The 22,019-nt window shown below is 33.9% G+C and overlaps 2 protein-coding genes across 2 annotated transcripts; both read right to left on the bottom strand.

The window, feature by feature from the left end:
• Positions 1-583: 583 nt before the first annotated feature.
• LOC130801478 (DEAD-box ATP-dependent RNA helicase 5) lies at positions 584-7,684 on the bottom strand. The gene is made up of 13 exons (XM_057665340.1): positions 6,943-7,684; positions 6,120-6,244; positions 5,922-6,029; positions 5,193-5,273; positions 3,891-3,969; positions 3,248-3,333; positions 3,105-3,161; positions 2,962-3,029; positions 2,247-2,315; positions 2,062-2,155; positions 1,459-1,623; positions 1,286-1,378; positions 584-1,178 (listed from the first exon to the last, which is right to left on the bottom strand). Exons 1-13 carry the CDS (start codon positions 7,514-7,516, stop codon positions 1,086-1,088), a joined length of 1,692 nt encoding a protein of 563 aa, XP_057521323.1. The 5' UTR covers positions 7,517-7,684; the 3' UTR covers positions 584-1,085.
• A 2,117-nt stretch (positions 7,685-9,801) lies between these two features.
• Positions 9,802-20,375, bottom strand: LOC130801191 (secretory carrier-associated membrane protein 4-like). The gene is made up of 12 exons (XM_057664971.1): positions 20,151-20,375; positions 17,337-17,438; positions 17,189-17,248; positions 17,000-17,033; positions 16,729-16,851; positions 15,462-15,524; positions 15,275-15,368; positions 14,853-14,898; positions 14,667-14,734; positions 13,035-13,083; positions 12,185-12,250; positions 9,802-10,144 (listed from the first exon to the last, which is right to left on the bottom strand). Exons 1-12 carry the CDS (start codon positions 20,181-20,183, stop codon positions 10,112-10,114), a joined length of 771 nt encoding a protein of 256 aa, XP_057520954.1. The 5' UTR covers positions 20,184-20,375; the 3' UTR covers positions 9,802-10,111.
• Positions 20,376-22,019: the final 1,644 nt, after the last annotated feature.

Below are 22,019 nucleotides of genomic sequence, written 5' to 3'. Positions count from 1 at the left end.
TATGGTACCACGAGGGCACGTGTTGCCTTTTTTTTTTTATATACGGGCCGTTTCTGAGGGTAGTTTTGAGGTGCAACAATTTAAAGTCCAGTTTATAAAGTGGTTCATATTGAGTTAATCCTTATAATTAAATTAGTATTTGCATAACATCTAGCATGAATCGAACTTGCAGTATTATAATTCTTAGTTAAACGCACGATTAAGAGTACATTTTTTTACTTATCGCCTAGGACTCAAAAATTATCAGAAACGACACTGTAAAAGTAATGTTATTGTTGGGATAGGTTTAGGACTTTATGTGCAAATTTAGTAGCTGATTGCTTTTGTAAAAGTAATGTCATATGTACATTGAAGCAAAATACAAGCTTTAACAAACTAATAACGACTGTGTGATAAATAGTAGAAGAAATGTGTGGATGAGATGAATATTTTGATTATTACGTTGGGAAAATAGCCAATAATAAACCAATTTTTACTTGACCCGCTAAATATAAAACTAACCTATATATTGTTCATTTTTAAATAAACGCATCTAAAAGATTTATTTGCTAAAAATAAATCCAAATATATATAAACAAGATCCTAGACACTAATGTAGTCGATATCTTGAATTGTCTACACATTCACTTCGAATACAAATATAAATAGATTTAGAAAGTTGAACATTAGCTAATGACCATAACTCTAATGTGGACACCTTTTCTTGTGATACAAAATTGAGCTCAGCATAGCAAAATAAAAAGAATCACAAATAGAGATTTCAAAAGTATATACCCTAAGAAAAACATTATTAAAGATTTAATTATGTTTAGCGAACCCCAACCGAGGTCGATGATTCGGTACTTTAAGCCTATACCTTCTAGCAAGTTGCTGAAGACCTCCAAGCTTCACGCAAATGAATGTAATGGCGACAAACGCGTGGAGCTTCATAGCCGATTCTCAGAACTTTATAGTTGAACATCATTTACTTTATGATGCAAGAGCCGGGCGACTACTGGTGCTTGATAAACAATTTGATCGAGTCTCGTTATCGTATATCGTATAACAAGGATAAACCCAAATCAAAAACTTGGTTGTCTTCAGAATCATTCATCGTCGGAGTCGGCAAACTTTATCTTTGTAGCCTTAGGAGCATCAGCAGTGATCTCTCTAAAATGAGCACCGTAGAGCTTGGACTCCTGCAAGTGAAAAAGGTCAAAATGAGCTTGGACGGTCAAAATGAGCTTGGACAATCAGAGCGGGAAAAACAAACAGAAGTAAAGGAAGGGCATTTAGAGATGCTTACCTTCTTTTTTACGTGTGTGCCGAATTTTACAAGATCAGGCGGAATATGCTGATCAGCTTCTCGAAGAACATTCACCAGCTCCCCAGCAAGACCCTACAAGTTTGCGTACTCATTACTAGAGGAAGAAAAAATTGAAAGTAGATAGCATAAACATTTTTAGAAGCAAATCTCACCTTGTTCTCTTTAGTAAAAAAGGTGTGAGCGACACCTTTTTTACCCGCTCGTCCAGTTCTTCCAATCCTATGAACATAATCTTCGGTAGTGAGTGGGAAACTGTAGTTGATAACTACCTCAACATCTGGAATATCCAGTCCTCGAGCAGCCACATCAGTTGCTATCTGTAAATGCAGCTGCCCAAAATGAAACTACTAGCCAAATTTCCATACTAATGGAATATAGACGAAAATATAGCGAGCAAAACGTTTTCACATATTCTTGTATGAGACGGCCTCACCGTGAGACATGCCTCATACTTGGGTTAAATAGCCCAATAATAGAAATTTTAAGCTTATGGGCTTCTTGTTTTGAGGTCGTCTCACACTGAGAAGGTCTCATACAAGACGGGCTGAAACGTTTTTCTCTCTAGCATCTATCATTCGTATTTGGGAGGTTATGGTGTTCAGGCCACGAGATAGTTGCAAGCTTTCCGCAAAGAATAAAAGAAAATACAAATACTTCCAGTTCCTAGCCAAAGAACTCTTACAAAAATAAGAACGTTTAGATTTTCCACAACTAAAAAGAGTAGAGTATACCAATCACATAGATAAAGATCATACCAATAGAGGACATGTTCCACTCTTGAACAAGGCCAGTGACTTTGTCCGTGTATGTTGCGGTTTACCAGCATGTATAGCGACAGCTTTCCATCCCCTTGCAGCACAAAATGAATAGTTTAAGCCTTTCGGGCACACCAAGTAGGACAACTATACAGTAAATAAAATAATGAGTTTAAAGCTATCACCTTCCTTGCAGCATTCTCTCTACGCGATCTCCTTCCTTCTGATACAAGACAAACACTATAACTCTATTCCTGCACAAGAAAACATAAAAACATTTCTCAACAAGAGCATATGATGTAAGCAAGAAAGTGTACAAATAACATAATTAGTAATACTACCAAGGAAATGATGCTACCAGGGTTACTGTACACAATACTACCAAGGAAATGATACTAGAATACAATAGCCAATGATTACACAACACATGGTCATAATAGAGAACGACAGAAATTTAAATTGGAATATCTTGGATTTTATTTTGTCAAAAACCCATTTTGTAAAGCGCTGGATGGAACCTATAAATACAGAAGGGGAACAAAAAAATTCATCAGAAATATTGTAATGAATATTCACAACTCTTTCGGGATGGTACACGGTACAGTCCCCTTAAAAGCTTGCAACCATTTTTACTCTTTCACCAACATTTTCCTAATCAGCATATCTGACTTCATTTTCATCTTTTTCTACAAAAATTGCAATCTTAGTTCATTCCACTTGTGAAAGACATTGATTTTATGATACAATTAGTCAATGACCTGCTTATCCCATCAATTACTTTTCTTACTATATAAATCCACCATCTTGAATTTCATTTCAACTTCCCTCACAGATTCACCAGATAAGCAGGTAAAAGCTAATTGAGAGCAGAATTGTGAAATCCAAACATGAAACAAGTACCTTTGCGACTGATGGTATTTCTCAAGCAGAGCGACAAGGCGGTTATCACGTGTTCTCTCTTCCAAGACCTAAAGGCAGGCAAAATCAAAAACTGATTGCAAAGGGGCTTAAATTGTCTGATCTAATAGAATACTTAGCCATACCTCTACTATCTGCATGACGTCGTGATTAGCAGCCAAATCTTCAGAACCGACCACAACCTAGATTGCAGCAAACATGTTAGCAATGTATTCATAAGTCAAGACACAGATATGACAAACTAAATATCAAGTTAAAATGTTCATACCTTGATAGGGTTCGGGTCCATGAATTCTTGGGCCAGTTGATGAACCTCTATAGGCCAAGTAGCACTAAACATCACCATTTGCCGAACTAAGACAATTCATTGAACGGAAAATAGGAAGATTAGAAACCAAATCATCATGAGAAGAACAAAAAAGAAGGGGAGTGGGATAACTGTTCTTTCACCAAAGAAATAACGACTTTGGTAGAGTAAATTTTCCAAAGAGTATATAAATTCATGGAATATCGGTAAACAGTATAAATGAAGGGATGTGAATACGACTGAATCCTGAAAAGTAATGTTTTGCAAATACCGATGGACACAGGTCGATGATCCCTTTGTCAATAATAAGGTCAAAGTGAATGACTTTATACAAATAAGTCAACTTATGCAACCGGATTGTTTACTTTAGTTTCATAGTGCTTCAGCATTCCAATCCTTTGCTTTAGTTTTTTTTTTTCTTTTATTCTTTTTATTTCTCCCTCATCTTTTGCAGGGTTCTAGATTCTAGAACAAATATGGACAATAAATTAAGTATGCAGGCATTCTCGCCCATTTTCATGGAAAGGGAGTGCATGGCTATTTATTAATGAAACAGTATATATAGTTTGAGGCAAAGGATAAACCAAATGACACCATGACATACCAGAGCATGTCTGACTCAATATAGAACGAACATCTTGCTCAAATCCCATATCAAGCATACGATCCGCTTCATCCAAAACCTGAAAGAGAGAAACAAAAAGTCAAACAATTAGATCAAACACAAATTAATAAGACCTGCTTCTACGAAATGGAGGCATTAAATAGAAAAACTAACTTGCACATAGTATAGACGTATTAGTAGGAAATAATTCAGGAAACAAAGTACTAACCCAAAGAAAGAAGAGAAAGATGTATTACAAGATGCATACTCCTAACATAAAAGCACACTGTCTTCAATGACTAGCATTGATTTTTGTTGCCACAAAACTATTATTTGAGTTGAACACCAAGGGACACTATTAAGCACTCAAGCCAAACAAATACTTAAAGAATACAAAAGAAAACAATAACTATGGTCCTCAAAGCAGACACTAAAAAAAAAATCTACATTAAGATTTGTCTCTTCTAGACTAAATGATGCTTAAAAGCAAATTGTTTAAATCAGTAGACAACAAAAGAATGAGAAGTGAATTGGATGTAAAAAAAAACATTGATGAGAAGAGTAGTGTCAAACAGCAAAGTTGACCGCAAAAGATCTCCAGAGCTGAATTTTGTTAAAACTTTCTCAATCATTTAAAGGATGCAATATTTTTCCTAAAAGGCTCTCACATTATTAGATACTATTGTGTTGCATGAAGTACATCCTATTGTGATCCTTCCATTAAGCTGCATTTCAAAATTTAAGTCACGGTTTATATCTAAAAAAGGTGCTAGAAGAAAGAGCTGCGCATTAAAGATACGCAAGACATGCTATAACCGCAGTTTAGGCACTGACATGGCTGGCTAGTGATTATATACAACATCGGCAAGAAACTTTTGACAAGCAAATCAGGATATCATATTGATGCTGCTATACATCTTCAAATTTGAATTCTCTTTAAGCTCATATCACCTTACACATCAAACACATCCACCAACTAGTAGAAAGATACAAGAAAAGAGTTATAGACATCAACTTCTAGTGCTACTATCTTTTCTAGTTTTCTTGCAACCACCATGGAGAATTTCCTAAGTTATCAGATCTATCTAACAACAGCCAACAAAACTCAGAGTAATATATGTCCTATTATTCCTTAATCATTGTGCAAAAATAAAGCCACATCATATTGCATCAGTTGAATTGTACAAGTTTTCCAGTTTATCAAATGGATATTATTCGTAAAGGTGTAAAAAAATCGTATTATAGGCCGCAAGGGCAAAAAATGTCACATTTACTTTGAAAGAGGAGCTGATTTATGCTTACCACATATGATGCTTCTTTCAGACAGCATTTACCCATTTCAATCAAGTCCTTCAAACGTCCTGGAGTTGCAATGACAATGTCCTGGAGTTGCAATAAATGGATGGTTAAAATACTTCAAATGTAAGCATGTTCAGTCCAAGAAATACATGAAAATGCTCCAAGTCTTAGAAGGTAATAGTAAACATCACAATCAAATAGAGACGACCCTTGAGCAAGATAAAATGTTGTAATGGGATATAAAAAAGATCACTAGAAAGAATAAAAATAACATATATGAATACATGATCACTGATAACATGAGGGATGCAAGAAAGCACCAAGAACGGAGCAAGACCTACATTTAAGCACCAAAAAAGACAGCAAAAAGGCTTATAGCAGCAAAAGCCCACAATCAATTCACCGTAAGGTGAAATTTTATATGCGTTAATTCTCTGTAATATCATAGAAGCCGCCTGTGAGCTCATAGTCTGTTTCCTGTTCTTTTTCATATATACTAAAATAATCCATATGCAATTTTTATTTTTTTCACATGTGTAACCCCGTCTACAAGGATTTGAGCTCCCCTTCCAAGATACAACCACTAGTTCTCAGAGTATTAATTGAAACTATTTAATATCAATTGTCTACAAGAATAACACCAGAACATAGCCAAAAACAAAAAATCTGATAACTTTGACTCTAGAACCTTTGAAAATTAGGGAGGGGAAAGAATAAGCAAAAAAAACTTACAACACCAGACCTCAAAGCCTCCAACTGAGGTCCTTTTGAGGTTCCTCCATAGAAACAAGCAGATTTTATACCACAGGACTTCCCAGCATTGCAAAGAACATCAGCAATCTACAACAAAAACAATAGGTCTAATAAGCGACCATGGCATAATTCCTTACCAGAAAATAACCTACATTCATTCAAATGAAAACTACATACTTGTTGCGCAAGCTCCCTTGTAGGTGACAAAATAAGGCAAATTGGATTCTTCCTTCTAGACATATCACCTTTTCTTTTGCCCAAAACATGCATCATTGCTGGAATTCCAAATGCTAAAGTCTTACCTGATCACAATATCAACATCAAACTTTTTATTAACCAACCTGACACATGAAGTTATAATTAACGGTTAACATACCAAATTTGCCCAATTATTATTACAAGAATCAGACACAAATACTTCTATTTAAAAGCTCTACACAATGGAGGTTCTAAGCATGCCCAACCGACAAAGCCCTAGAAATAGAGGCGTCAAATATTAAATGATATAACTCAAGTAAACTGAGATAGAAAAGGCATTAGAAGGTTTTGATATGAAACAATAGGGGCCTCAAACAATAAAAGCATACATAGTCTTGATTATGTTTGTTCCACCCCGGCTTTACATGTACTTTTTTTGGAGTAAAATAGGGAAATGCCAAAATATGCATAAGTGATATATTGAGAATGTGTTTTGATTACATTTCGTTTTCCTCCCAAATCTTTCTAATGTAAGAAGAATTTATCTTGTACAAATGTAAAGAATTATTCCCCTTCATTTCCCTCTCCTGTTATCTAAATGAAGGAATTATTGTCCATTCATTTCCCTCCCCTTCCTTCTACTCCAAAGTCCAAACATGGCATAAATGTTCATGATGAAGTAGCTCATGTGATAATTTGCAAGGATATCCTACAAACTAAATGCATTCAATAATTTCAACCACCGACTTCATGGAATAAGCACAAATTCAAAAATCAAACAAGAGTATAGAAAAGTATATACCTGACCCGGTTTGGGCAATCCCAATAAAATCACGGCCATCCAATAAAAAAGGCCAGGAATGAGATTGAATAGGAGAAGGTTTATCAAAATCTTTACAACATTCAATCACATTTGCAGAAACTTTAACATCAGCAAATGAATTCAAAGGTGAATACTTTGAATCACTTGAATTCTTCCCAGAAACCACCACACCTCCATAACTCTTCTTCTCTTCTTCACCCTCTTTCTTTTCATCTCCATTAATAAAGCCCCCATCTTTCTCCGTCTTCTTCTTTTTCTCCTTCTTCTTGCCACTTTCTTCACCTAATTCTGACCCATTCTTCGTTTTTTTCTCTCCTTCACACTCTGAACCCAATTGGTTATCGCCCTCTTCAAACCCATTTTCCTTTTTCTTATTCTTCTTCTTTCTCTTCTTTTCTTCCTTCTTTGAAACTGAAACTTCATGATTTTCTCCTAAATTGCCATTAATTTGAGCATTTGTTAGTCCTTCTTCAGCTTCTTCAAGCTTTCTCTTTCGCTTGATTTTTCTATCTCCGTCACCAGAACTCATAACGTCCTTGATTTTGCGACCCATGTCTGATAACTGATTATGATGCCAAAATTCAAGGAGTTCAGGAGATGTTGAAAAAGAAGTAGAGAAGGAAGGAGATTTTTAGGGTTTATGGGGGCGACTACACTTTCTAAGTAATCGTCCAAACCCCAAAATATTTGTTTACGGCGGTGATAAATTTCCTTAACTTCTCCAATCTCCCCCGTTACTTCCTTCTATTTGTTTAAATTTTTTACATCTATACTCCTCCGTTCTAAAATACTTACAACATTTGCTTTTTCAAGCGGTTTAATGCACTAATTTAATATTTAATATCTCTGATTATATACAATAAAAATTATAAAAATTTAAAATTAATAATTTTTACATCAAGACGAATCAAACAAACAATAGCTGTCTAATTATTTGTAGTTCTATGTTGCTTAACTTCCTATTAAATGTAACCAAGTGGCGTACCGATATGGGCTTGAGAGTGTCAATATCCCAACATATATTACAATTTGTTTAGGCGTTTAAGAAATTAAATAGACACTCCATTAAATATGTTAGGTAAAAATTTATAGTCACTTTGATTTTTATTATAGGATCTCACACTTAGAATTTAGACACTCCATTAAATATGTTAGGTAAAAATTTATAGTCACTTTGATTTTTATTATAGGATCTCACACTTAGAATTTTGGATTCACCGCTAATTGTTCGGTGAAATGTAGCTGTGTAAGTAATTGTTAGGATCTAACTAGTAATTATAGCCAGTTGTGATTACACAATTGTAAATATAAAAGTTATTAGTAACGTTTGTTGTTTGATTATATTAATAGAGAAAAATGTAGAGACAATATTAGACATATAGTTACTTTTGATTTTGAAACATTACACGTTACAAGTTGTAACGTTTTGAAAACAATTATTTTCACTATTAATCATTACTTAAACTAGTACTTTTTACAAAATAAGCACTTTTTAAAAGTAGAGGTTTAGCCTTATTAAACTATCAAAGAACTACTTAAACTGCTATGTCGATCACACTTATTAGATATATAGTTGCTTAAAGTAATACAATTCAATAGAAGCATCGATTATAGTAGTTCTTACTATCTTAGAATCGTTTTGGCCATCATATACTTTTGAGTTTGGATCCCTACTAGTTGTAACAACTAACAAGATGAAAACAATTGTATTACTATGGAGTAGTGTCTTAGCCTCCTTAAACCACTAATAATAAGAAAATTTAAAATGAATAAGAAAAAACTATAAAAAATTTACATAATAGTCAAAGTTTTAAAATATTTCCCAAAATAAGCGGTTTTTTCCCAAAGCAAAGATTTAACTTGTTAACAGAGAAGCTTGGTCAAAAAATGTCAAGGTCTTTGTTCGCTGTTACTAACAGCGAACAAAGATTTGACCCTTTTTGACCAAACTTCTTTGTTCGCTGTTAGTAACAGCAAACAGTTAGTTGAAGCTTTTTTTTTAGTGTTTAATGGTGGAATTTGGAATGAAAATTTGATTAAAAAGGGTCAAAATCATTGTTAGCTATTAATAATAGCGAACAAAAACCTTAAATTTTTTTGACCAAGCTTTTGTGTTCGTTTTTACTAACGAATAAGCCGAACCTCTACTTTAGGAAAAAACTGCTTATCTTGGGAAATATTTTAAAACTTTGACTATTATGTAAATTTTTTATATTTTTTTATTATTTGTTTTAAATTTTCTAATAATAACTTACATTGTTATACCAAACACACCCATAGCTAAAAAAATCCTTGGGTAAACCTTGTGCGTCGTTGTTGCCTCCATCATCTCTCTTGATTGGGCAAACCTTCCTTTTTCCTTGATCCCACTTAGCTTCTTTGTTCATCTAATCGATGTTCTCATTCATGTTTTGAATCAGGTTTTTTAATTTAAGTTGCTCCTTTCCTAAAGCTTGATTTCATAGTCTTCTTCAACAAATTGCTGCTCTAATAGGATGTAATAGATTCCACTCCCTCACCATTACATGTTACATCTCTTTCTTATGACTCTCACATTGCTAGGACCATGATCTTCCCCCAACATGTCACCACGTCTTTTGTAAGAACAGTAAAGTTTCAGACTCGAAGGGTCAACAAAAGAACATCACGAAGATCCATACCCGTAATTCCCTGCACTGCTGCTTGGCCAGAAAACCACACGCACTAGCTGTTTATGTTTTTACAGGTCCCCGCTACATTTCGTGCAATCATCTCAACTACTGGCATATGGCCATAGTTTAATGATTGACTGTCGAGCAGAAATTTGTCTCTGATGCATTAGAACTAACACATCAAAACTAGTGACAAAATAAAATTATCATTTAAAGGCTGCAAAACCAAGTATTTTGTGCACACTCAAATCACCATGAGTTCTTTCTGTCTCATTTTACAAACGAAAAATGAGAATCCTTAAGGAGATAGAAAAAACACTACAAAAAGCAAAATGAATGATAAACAGAGGTCTCACATTTTTACATGGTATGCACAAACTAAAACTAAAGTTTTCCTATTAGAATAGCATGCCGTAAAAAACAGAGCTCTCTTATGTGGGTTTGGATGGGAAAGAGAGATTATAATTCAAACCAAATGAAGATCTTATGTATGAATCCTACTTGTGCCCCCGGAAATACATGTAAATTTTCTGCAAAAATCACAAACAAAAGATTAGGAAAATGTTGACGCATAGGTCTTTAGAAATTCTTCATTAGCTTCACTTGTTAGACATATTTGAGTACTAATAATGATACAAAGCGCAGAAACAAATGAGACCTTGGGATTTCTAGCACTGCGGCATATCCACAGATAAGATGAATAGATCAAGGTTTATTGCAGCAAATTACAACTTTTGGATTTTTACGGAGTTTGCAAAAAGATATAAAATTCAGTTCGACTAGCAAAAACCACCACTATCCCCAATTCTAAATGCCTCTACAAAACGCATGTACAGTGAGACAAAGGCTGTCAAATGTTTATAGCTCTCTTGAACAAAATGCGGATAGGCACTTCTAGCCTTAGCCCTGCCATTCCAAAGAGGCGGTTTCTCATATCTCCCAGATCCAAAGACAACTTAACGGCAGTAAACAGCTTAAAGATAAGAAATTTATTTGACTTCGGAATTCCATTAAAACCAAACTTGAATAGTTGCTAATAATTCCTCCACTCTATTCGGTGATTGGTCAAAGCTAATCAAGATAATATTACCGCAATGGCACACCATGAAATGAATGCATAATCAAAAGTACATCAAAGCTAATTCTTCGATATTAAATTATCATGGATTAGAATGAAATGGCTCATTAAATCATGGACTTAGATGGACTAGAGTAAATTGCCTCCTTATATGGGTAAGGCTCCATAGTCGATACATTCAATGCCCCCTTTCTAACCCACCTAGGAGGTAGCAATAATGTGGCAGCATTGGGTTCAATGTAGTGTCTGTGTTGCGAACTGAATGCATGTTCCATCTGTCAAACAGATGATTCATGCAATCTACTTTTCCTAGTAGCGCCATTTTATCTTGACCCAAGACATACTATTAATACACAGCACACAGGCACACTGAGTGTTACATATTTCGTCGGTTAATTCGCTTTTTGGATTTCACAATTCGCTCAAAATGACCCTAAAATAGCCCAAAATCGACCATAATTCACTTCCTTGATTTGCGATTCGCCAGGAGTTGGTGCATAATGTGATAGTGAGCACACTCTATGTCAACAATCATGGAGAGAACGAGGTGTAAGGAAACGCTGAGCATTAACATTGCAACTGCCGCATTGGAACAAGCGTACAAAATGGATCAGCTAAGAATGGGTATATCCTCTGCTTGCTTATCGCAAGCAATCATATCTATACACAAACCTTATCACTCTTCATTCTTTTCAGTCCTAATGAGCAGGAAGCACACCAGCAGAGTGCATTAATTGATATTTCCTTCAAATTCGTGACAACGGAAGGTTGATTTAATAAAAGGGAAAGGTAAAATTTGTCTCTTTTATGCAAATTTCCTTCCCCATTCCTATCCATTATCCGGAAAAAAAAACTTTCAAACTCCCCCAACCTCATCCTTTCTCAAAATGCTCACATCTAAACAAAATACAAGTTTATTTCATATACAATAAAGAGATATGCATAGGAAGACTAAAATTGTCTTTGTGAAACATCTGATCATTCTTTGGACCAAATTTGCCCATTCTACATCTACTTTGACAAGTATCCACAATTCCATATATCTTACTCTATTAGGTGCATGGACGAAAAGCTACATGGTGGGCAAGGGAGGCCCGGCCTCCCGATCCAAACACGACCTATTCTATTTTTAACCCGACCCCTTTAATAATGTATAATATATGAACTATTCTTTTGCTATTGTCGGTCATCTGACAATAATTTTTTACTCGTGTATCGGTCTTTCGATTATAATTTTTTCCTACAGTATTGGTCACCTGACTATAAATTTTTTGCTGAAGGCAGAAATGATGACACGAAAATCATTGGGGTCTTTTTACTGTGAACTGACCATAATTTTTAGCCCACCAAAACAGAAAAAAGGGGTCAACTGCATGTTTCGTTGAATCTTGTACACTCACAAATCGCAATGGCCATATATGAAATTAGTGGGTCTTTTCAAGACTTGAACATCAACTCAAGAATAAACAAAAGCAAGCACTGTCACTCTCACCTGAAGAACCCACAAGCTCAGGAGTGATTCCAAGCAAAAGAAGGCAAATCCAACCAAGTAGAAGACCTGTATGCACAACAGAATGAAACAGATTCAGTTTTAGGCTGTTAATACAGAGATAAATAAAAAAAAACAGGAACAGAGGCTACAAAAATAGCAAACATTTGACAGCACCAGAAGATGCAACAAACTCTAAAGAATGTACATCACACCTTCTGATTTAAAGTAGAACACTTACTTCACAAAGGGTGTGTTTGGTGAATGGCCTTTTGCTTAGGTTTTTGGGGGGCTTTGGATTTTGTGCTGGTTAAACACCCCAAAAAGTGTTTAGTAAATGGTTTTTATGTTTTAAGCCAAACCCAAAAAGCTACTATGAGTAGCATTTTCATTGGTTTTTGGTTTAATGATCCACTTTTTCTAATAAACCAACAACTATCTTTTACCTTATCAGTCCATCTTAAAAGGCCAACTTACCAGGTGGTCAATGACCAACCAACAACCATTAAACAGACCAAAAAAGAATAGAATCACATAAAATCTATAATTCCTAGAGCATAGAGTTATCAAAGTGATTGCCTTATCAGTCCATCTTATATCAAAATAATGAAAACATTAGGGATATGGAAAAACAATACTGAATACTCAATTCAATATTAAACCAAAAAATACATTGCGGAACTAACTTATGACTAACATAACATTTCAGATCAAATGAACTCAGCACACCAAAGGAGATAGCATAAATAAAAGCAATGAATTTTTATTCAATGAGTGTACTATCATTGAAAAACGATTTGCTTATAAATTTAAAGCTTGTTAAACTAAAGATATTACCATCTAAAAGACTTACCCCAACTAGAACACTATGAGGAAACACATCAATTGCTGCAAGAATGCCCCTACAAATTCCAAAAATATAGATCAGACACAACTCCATTCCAAGGAAAAGGTAAAATAACAACACTTACATATGAACCTGGTACGAAAGGATTCTCCCCAAATGAAAAAAAAAAAAAAAAAAAAACACAAAAGATTGCACTTCTTACATTAATGACATAGATGCCACTGAAGATAACAAAGAGAATGTAAACAGAATGAAATATTACGAGGAGTTTCTTCAGTCAAGAATGCTCGTCACCATCATTTTCATTTACTATTTGTCCATGCATATTGCTTTAAACTATTGGGTACCCTTCTAACAGGTTGATTCTACTATAATTCATACCGTTAAAAAGGGGTAAAAAGAAATAGCCAGGTTACGTTGTCATATAGACCCTTCCGCATAATAGATATGGTATCTGATATAGCCCAGAGGCACTCCTTAGTCCTTAAAATGATTTCCTACTTAATTCCCATCCTCCTGATCTATTCCTCTTCTGTATATATAAATAAAGGACAGCATCTATACAATCACTAATTTTCCCTTACTACGTATTTACCGATTGCCCCTTGTTTATTTCTCCTCTTGTACATAAATTGTAAGTAAAGAACCTGAGCTATATATGTATCCTCTACCGAGACAGATATACAAGCAATAGTTTTACTTCTACCATAGTATCATTACTTTTACGTTTTAACACCATTAAACAAATTAACCTATAATGTATTGGACCCCCATAAAATATAGGAAAAATTGTCCCAACGCTACATCAGTCAACACATACACATTATAATAGCATAGACATGATACCTATGGGATTTTTATTTTCAAACTTAACAATATCAGAGCTAGAGGTGAACATGGCCTGGGCTGGGCCGGGCCTTGCAAAATAAAAATGGGCTGGGGTTTAAAATCCAGCCCAATCCGGCCCAACCCATTTTTAAAGTAAACTTTTTAAGTACTATAATAAATGGGCTGATATTCATTTCTTTAACCTTTAATATGATATTCTTTTCTTTAATAAAAAACCTCGATTAAGCTAAACAAAGGAACAAAATATTGGCACAATATTACTGGTTAGTATTAATACAATATTGGCACAATAGTTACTATGATATTCATTTCAATTACATTGCACAACATAAATCATTAATGTCTAAGAGACAAGTACAGTACTTACATGAACTGGAACTAGTGAACCTCTTTGGCTATTGTTTAAGGTTAATCGGAGTACCCTTTGTCTCGGCCCATTTTAAATTTAAAAAGGCCCGTTTTCAAACCATTTTAAGCCCTCTTACAACCCGCTCCATTTTAATAATAATAGAGACTGTTTTCGGCCCGGCCCTTATAAAAACCTTCAAAAAAGGGCCGGATAAGGGCTCAAATTGGGAGCCCGGCCCATTGAACACCTCTAGTCAGAGCTACAGTGTTTCAAGCAAGCTTTGTGGTAGCTGAGTCTAGTGGCAGCAAGCCGGCAAGTAATATATTCCTCATGCGAGACCTAGATTCAATTCTCAATAACCTCACCTCATCTTACCTTGTAACCAAAAAATAGATTTGAGGTTGCTGATAGTCATTATCAAACAAGAGTGAGAAACTTACGTGAAAGACTGCCCATGAAACACAATTGGGGGAGCAATTGCAGCAAAGATACAAAAAAGAATGTGGAGCTGCATGACAATGTGATGTTTCATCAGGAACCACAAAGAAAAGGATGGCAGTAAACACTAGACACCCCCAAACCAAACAAATAAGTATCAAAAACATTTATATTAGGAGAAAACTTACCATGTAGAACAAGAAAAACCAGCCAAATTTGAAGGCACTATCTGTCCTGAAAGAGAAAAACAATGGGCATTAAAATCACTGTTAAATTGTTCCATCACAAATTTCTGTGTAATGGAGAAATCAGCATCAAAACTTACTCCATCGCTAAATCATAAACTACTAAAATGTGGCTTTTCCCATCTTCCTTTATAAGAGAGGGAACCAAGATTTTCACATGACACAGTATCAAAATCAGTAGAAGCCCATATATGTATTGCTATACAGCAAATGATTGTAACAATGCATTAAAGGGCATTGATCTTCGAGAAAATTTCAAGTTCCACGCCACAAAATACATTTGTTTCCTTTCTCCAGTCCCCCATGCATACAAACAAGACGGAAAGAAAAGAAGAAAGCTTCACCAAAAAGGCACGTCCAATTACCTCATTGCGCGATAAAGTGGCCGATACCACAAAACATATGACAGGGGAACACCAAGTAAAGCATATATCGATGCAAGGAAAAAAATTTTGACACCTAGAGCAAAACAAAATGTTGTTAGAATTCTGTATAATATAACATGGCAAAAGGCAGTTGACTTGAGTCAGAGAGGAGCTATTTGGTTTTTACCTCCTCCCTTAATCCAACAGACGATGATTGCAACTATATTGTATACAAGACAAAAAACTATACCTGCAATAACACAAAGTTGAGGCTTAAGCTCTTAGAATACACTGACTACAATTAAAAAAATTCAGCAATAAAGTTAACGAAATCAGAATAAAGATAGACACACTTATTCATTTGTAATAATAAGAAAATTCAGCAAGAACTACAAAAAACACATAATAGCCTTGGTAGAGTCAACTCTATCAAAAAATAATGTAAAGAGCAACATAAATTATCCAAATCACATATCATGTAGATGCTTAGCCTCATAAAATGCACATTTAGGACAGTATTATGAGCAAATCAAGGTAAATGAATAATATAAGGGGCATTATGTAATTGAAAGTAGGAATGAAGAGTTAGTGCATCGTGTTAATAGAAGAAAACTAGTGATGCATATTCATAGTTGTCTTGGATAATATCTTCAAAGCAGAATCTACCATGAAATAGAGATATGACGTGCCATGTCACTAATCTCTACATAACAAATACCTCAAAGAAAGTGAACTACACCACATACAGAAGAACTACAATGCAGAACTACTAAAGTATAAAGTACATCAATAGAGACCTACATTCAAAGCAAAAAGAGAGGTTTTTTCTTCTTGAAACAAGGAAGGAGGTCTTAATTCACAAAATAGATGTGCATATTTAAGATGTTCATATATGAAACAGACCAAGGCAAATAAATTATAAACAAAGTGCCAACCAAATGCCAATAACCAAAGTGACATATTCATGCATACAATGTTGTAACAAAAATCTACAGGAAGTTTTTTTTTGTCCTTAAGGCTTATACAAATACAATGAACTGTGTTGCTTATTGTAGTTCACTACACAATACTATTCTAATTTCTAGGCACTTCAACATCAATCATATAGTCATAGAACATTCCAATGAAAAAATGATGATAGCAACCAAAAAAAAAAAGAAAAATTTTGAAGGCTAAAAAGCAAAAATAGTTGAAGATGGAATTGAGTATCCTCTACCCCATGGATTCGTAAATCTAAAATCATATAAATGAAAATATTCAGCTGTTCTCATAAAACAATAAGTTAAAACTCATAAAACCTAGAAAATATAGCAATGTACACATCACATGATAGAGAATACAAATCAACAGAACAAGCTAAGAGAGGAAACGATACAGCATCACATCAATGAAAAAGAGAAAGGACTCAACCCATTCCAACATCAAAGTAATTGTAAAGGAGAAAACACATATACCTAACCAACTTGCAAATGCCAAATACTGCAACTTTTGAGCATGAACAGGTATTTCATTGGCTATGTCATGGTGTATAATTGGAAAGAAAGGTGGCCAATTTCTATCGTCAGTAGGGATACCAGCTGCATTTAAAAAACTACACATGATAATGTAAAACAATATATTTTGATTTATTAAAGCATCATGTCAGTCATAGTCAAAGTCAAAGTCAAAAAAAAGAAGATGAGAATAAGCATTCAAATATAGGCTTCCACATCTAATTCAACAGACCTGCAGAAACAGCATCTTCTCTCTTCTTAATATCCTGCAGCAAAGGAAGTTGTAAATAATACGATCAGTAGAAAGTTACGACAAGAAGATTAAATTATGCCCCCTCATGGATAGAATCACAGTTTCATAATCAATTAAACCGTGACAAGAGTATAAGTCCAATAATCTTTAAACAAAGCTAAAACTAACCAACTCTCTCCTTCTGAGGTCAGCCTCCCAATCAGCAATTTCTTTTTCTCTAATAGAATTCTGCAGAAAAATCCATGAAAGATGGTTAATGACAAGCCTCCATACTCTAATCTAAAAAGCAATCAGGTAAGCTGTAAAAATTCTATACATTCATGGTTTCCAATGGCACATCAACAGTGGCATCATGTTGTTTTTGACCAAACCCAAAGGAAGGGAGGCGGAACTTTGAGCCAGTAGCACCTGAACCATTCTGCAAAAATTACATTGTGATTTCAAATGAAAATAGTGAAAGAAGAAGAGTTTATTTCTATCAAAGAAAATGTAACTTCAACGTAAAAATAACTTGGATCAGATCAGCATTGTTAGTGCTGTCAACAATCTGCAGAAAAAATAGCAACATTTCAAAGGTACAAAATCATCATCTTTCAAAAAATATTGATTGTCTCAACTTTGAGCATGACCAATTTTAAACAGAACAAGAACATCATGTATGCAGTACAGTACTAACTTTATTCTAAAACAAAGTGGTAAAAACTTGAGCCAATCACATCTGCACACAAACAAGATAATCAAACACTAGTGCTTCGTAGCTAGAAAGTTAAGCTTGTTTTATTCAAAACAAAATTATTTTAAAGTTGATACCATCTCAGGAAAAGATCCTTCATAGTATAGACCAATCCTATAAGCACATTCAAGCAAATTGGGTAAACTGAAACTAAGCCTGTGTGGCTTCAAATTCAAAATAAGCCTGCATCTACGGTGAAGCCATGGACCATGGTAAGCAATGAAGATAGAGAGGATTAAGAATTGAAATGATGTATTGACTATCGACATCATATATATCTCTCAACAATGTCAAACATTTCAACATGCAAGATAAGTCATGTTGCTCGAGAAAAATAATGCCAACTATTCCTAGACTTGAGTGAGCTTTAAAAAAATGATACTCCCTCCGTCACATTTAAAAGTCTGCATTACTTCTTTTAAAAAAAGCTCTCACAATCATTGGTCAAATGGCGCTAACATTTAAGGACACACAAAGTACAGTCATCCTCAACGTTGAGCTCCGAGAAATACCAATAGTGTTTGACGATAGAAAAAATGGTAAAACTAAACCAAAAAAATGCTCATTCAATGACCTTTTATAAAAGAATCGATGAATCGAGACATATAAGGGAAAGCCAACAACATATTAGACTAATAATCAGCTTTATTTTCATGGATTAAAATGTTCCACATCTTAAGTACATCTTTGAACATTTTATTTAAAGTAAATAGTGGATGAAAAGTTTTGTAAAAGCCCATGGTTAGGAAGCAAATAAGAGTGAGAAAAGATTGGGTCATGTGGATCAGAGAGAAACGAATAAAGAGTAGATATTATTTTGGACTTGGAATAATGATGCCTATAATTAATATAACACAACCCTTGGGCCAAAGAGCAAGTGTATACAGATCCGATATCCGATCATTGATGAGAAATAAGACCTTTAGTCCACTCTTACAAATTAATACAAAGCAAAAGATAAAAGTCAACTGAAAATTCTATTAATCAATTTAATAGCTGATAACGAAAAATACATTTGATGTTTCCTCAGGCTCTGATTGAAAGATCCTTTACCTATTAAGAGGAGTCTACATGACAAAACTCAAAAAGTATCTTCAGTCGTCAATGAATGAATCTTCAAACTAGAAAATTAGGTTAGCCTCTACCTCCATGTAGAAATGAATCTAAGGCCTTTAATTAGATGTAACTATGCTTAATTAGTAACAGTTTAAATGGAACATAAGGGGTATTTCCTTATACTCCCTCCATCCCTATCAATTTGTCTCAATTTCTATTTTAGGTTGTCCCAATCATCATCATTTCCTTATTTCAAACCATCTTTTGATCTCGTTCACAGATGTAATTCTCTTTTAATATCATCCGTACAATTCAATCTCTCTCTTCCTTTAATATTACATTCATTACACAAAAAAATAAAATATTACAACTTTTCATACTTTTCTTAATATTTATCAAATTTCTCTTAGATGCAATCTCACCAGCAATCTATCCATCTCAATTAACTTCACTTGCCTTTTGGATGAAGATTAGTAAAAAGAAAAATTGATTTGGGGAATAAGAAAAAAAAAGAGCATAATAGATATGAGTAATTAAATGATCAAATGGTGAGTGAAATAAGTTTTATGGATGAAATTAAAGAAAGGAGAATAAGACTTTCAAAAAATGAAGCAGGTGCAAAATCTTTGAGACGAACTAAAATGAAAAGTTGTACTAATTCAGTGAGAAAAAGGGAGTACAACTTTTACATCCTCACTGAATTTTGTTTTGGACAAAGTTTTTGTTTGTTGATGTCATCAACTATACAACATATCATCTTGAACAAAATTAGTATGTATGTCACTGGATTATTGATATACTCATATATAACATATCCTAGGGTATAAACCATTATTTTATGCATTTGTTTGAGATGGTTTCTTGTTATGGTATCAAAGTTTTTCAAAGCGGAATATTTAGCACCATGTACCATGTACACTATAGTGTAAGGAGGTGTAATACACTATATAACATAATTGGTTGAGTTGGTAGAAAATCTTCCCCATAGTGGTCTAACAAGAAAAACAGTAAACTGACAGTGGTAAGCAAATTTCTATAAAACTATATTGATCCATATGTCCAAACTAACAAGCATTAGATTAACAAAGTAAAAAGTATACAGTTTGAATTGACGTTCTTCAATCCGCTACAAATAAAAAGCTAGGGTTTTCAGATCCAGATGAAACAATCCCAAACAAAATCAGCACAACAACGACATTAAATTGATTCAATAATTCATGAAAATTAAATTTTAAAAATGACGAAACCAAAGGCGAAACACAAAGTGTAACAGATCTACAAGCAAGAACTTCAATATGATGAAAGCTTCGAAAAAAAGAAGAAAATTAGGGAGAAACTTACAGCGAATGGATTGACGTTGTCCTGAGAACTCATTGCAATTTGTTACGCTAAAGGATAGTGAAGGATTGAGGGTTCCAGTATGTGAATGCACCGATTCCCAGTCGGTGAAGACTGGAGTGAGAGTGAAGAAGATAGAAAGGGGAAATACGGGAATAAGAAAAAGGGGAGAACTAGTCTACATTACCTGTCACGTAGATACGCGGGAATCGCCGAAACTGAATAGCATGTATGTTTAACTATAGCGGTTTACAAATTTAAGTTCTCTCTATAAATTCTATCTACTTTTTTAACAAATCGTCTCTTAAAAAGACAACTTTAAAATGAAAAGGCTATATTTTTATTTTCACTTTAATTTTTATTAATTGGGCTATTTAGCTCATATGTCTAATATGTTTTGAATAGACTGTCTCTCACACCAATTTTATAAATTTGCTATTAAAATGTTGATTTGTTGATTGGTCAAATAATAAAAAAAAGGTTTGTGTTTGTGAATAAAATATAAGCCCACTTTTAATGGGCTAAAAACCCACGAAAATTTGAAAAAAATAAGACTATTTAACAAAAATAGTCAACAAGCTTTAGGCAAACTTTAATCCCAAAAATAAGCGTGTTTGCCCCAAAGCTAAGTACGGTATATAATTACTGTTACTAACAGCGAACAATGTATGAACTGAAATTTAAATCAAGGATTTGTTCGCTGTTAGTAAAAGCAAAAAGAGACTTTGGTTAAAAAGGTCAACATATGTGTTCGCTGTTACTAATAGTCAACAAAGATGTTGACTTTTTTTGACCAAAATCTTTGTTTGCTATTAGTAACAGCGAACTAATACGGTCCTAAAATACAGCAGATCTCCTTTTTCCTCATTTCACCCAAACTTCAAACCCTAACTCTTAAACCCACGAAACTCTCCCTCTCATTTCCACCATTAAAACAACTGTTATCCTTCAATTGATCTCATCAAATTTCTAGTTCCTACTAATATTTAGTTTTGTCATCTTCTTACATTGACTTGGTAAATATTTTTTTTGTTTTTTTGTTTTTATTTTAATATTTAGGATTTACACTTCTTTCATCTGCTTTCACATAAATACAGGTTCATAAACTTGCAAATTACTACTCCCAGGTGATCTACTGCTTATTAAGGTGTTTTTTTAATTATAAATTTTTAGTTATTTGTGTTTTTTTAAAGTATGTTTGGTGATGGTGAAGTTTAGTTGTCATTTATACTTAAACCCTATATATATGTCAAATGTAGTTGTATTTTGTCATGATCTTAATAATGTGGTTGTTTTATTCATGTATTTATTTAGAAAATGTTTGAATGTAAAGAGACCTTGTATTTTGTAATGTTCTTGACAATCTTGTAAACTATATATATGTATTTATGTAGAAAATGACAATCTTGTATTTTGTAATGTTCTTGACAATCTTGTAAACTATATATGTATTTATGTAGAAAATGACAATCTTGTATTTTGTCATGTTCTTGACAATTTTGTAAAATGTCTTTGTTGTTAAATGTACTTTGCTGTTAATGTGGTTTTGAAGTATGTTTGAATGTAATGTGGTTGATGGTGATGTTGATTTTGTATGTATTCTTGTAAGAATGGCTTCATTTCGTGTGACTGTAGTATCTTTTTGGAATGGTTCGATTCAATCAAGTAGTAGCAATGTTAAGTATGTTGTGGGAAGACGTAAATTATTTGCATGCAACTGAAACATGGATTTGTATGAATTTAAACTTCTTACATATTCTAAGATTGGGATTGACATTACAAGAAGTATTGTTAATATAAGTTTTAAATACGATATGAGTGGACAATTGTTAGTTTTTCAGGTTGAGGAAGATGAGGCTATAGATGCAATAT

The sequence above is a fragment of the Amaranthus tricolor genome, chromosome 15 (genome assembly GCF_026212465.1).
Source record: "Amaranthus tricolor cultivar Red isolate AtriRed21 chromosome 15, ASM2621246v1, whole genome shotgun sequence".
In the NCBI taxonomy this organism is placed as follows: Eukaryota; Viridiplantae; Streptophyta; class Magnoliopsida; order Caryophyllales; family Amaranthaceae; genus Amaranthus; species Amaranthus tricolor.
The sequence above is the reverse complement of the archived record's forward strand: the minus strand, read 5'-3'. Positions and strand labels throughout refer to the sequence as shown.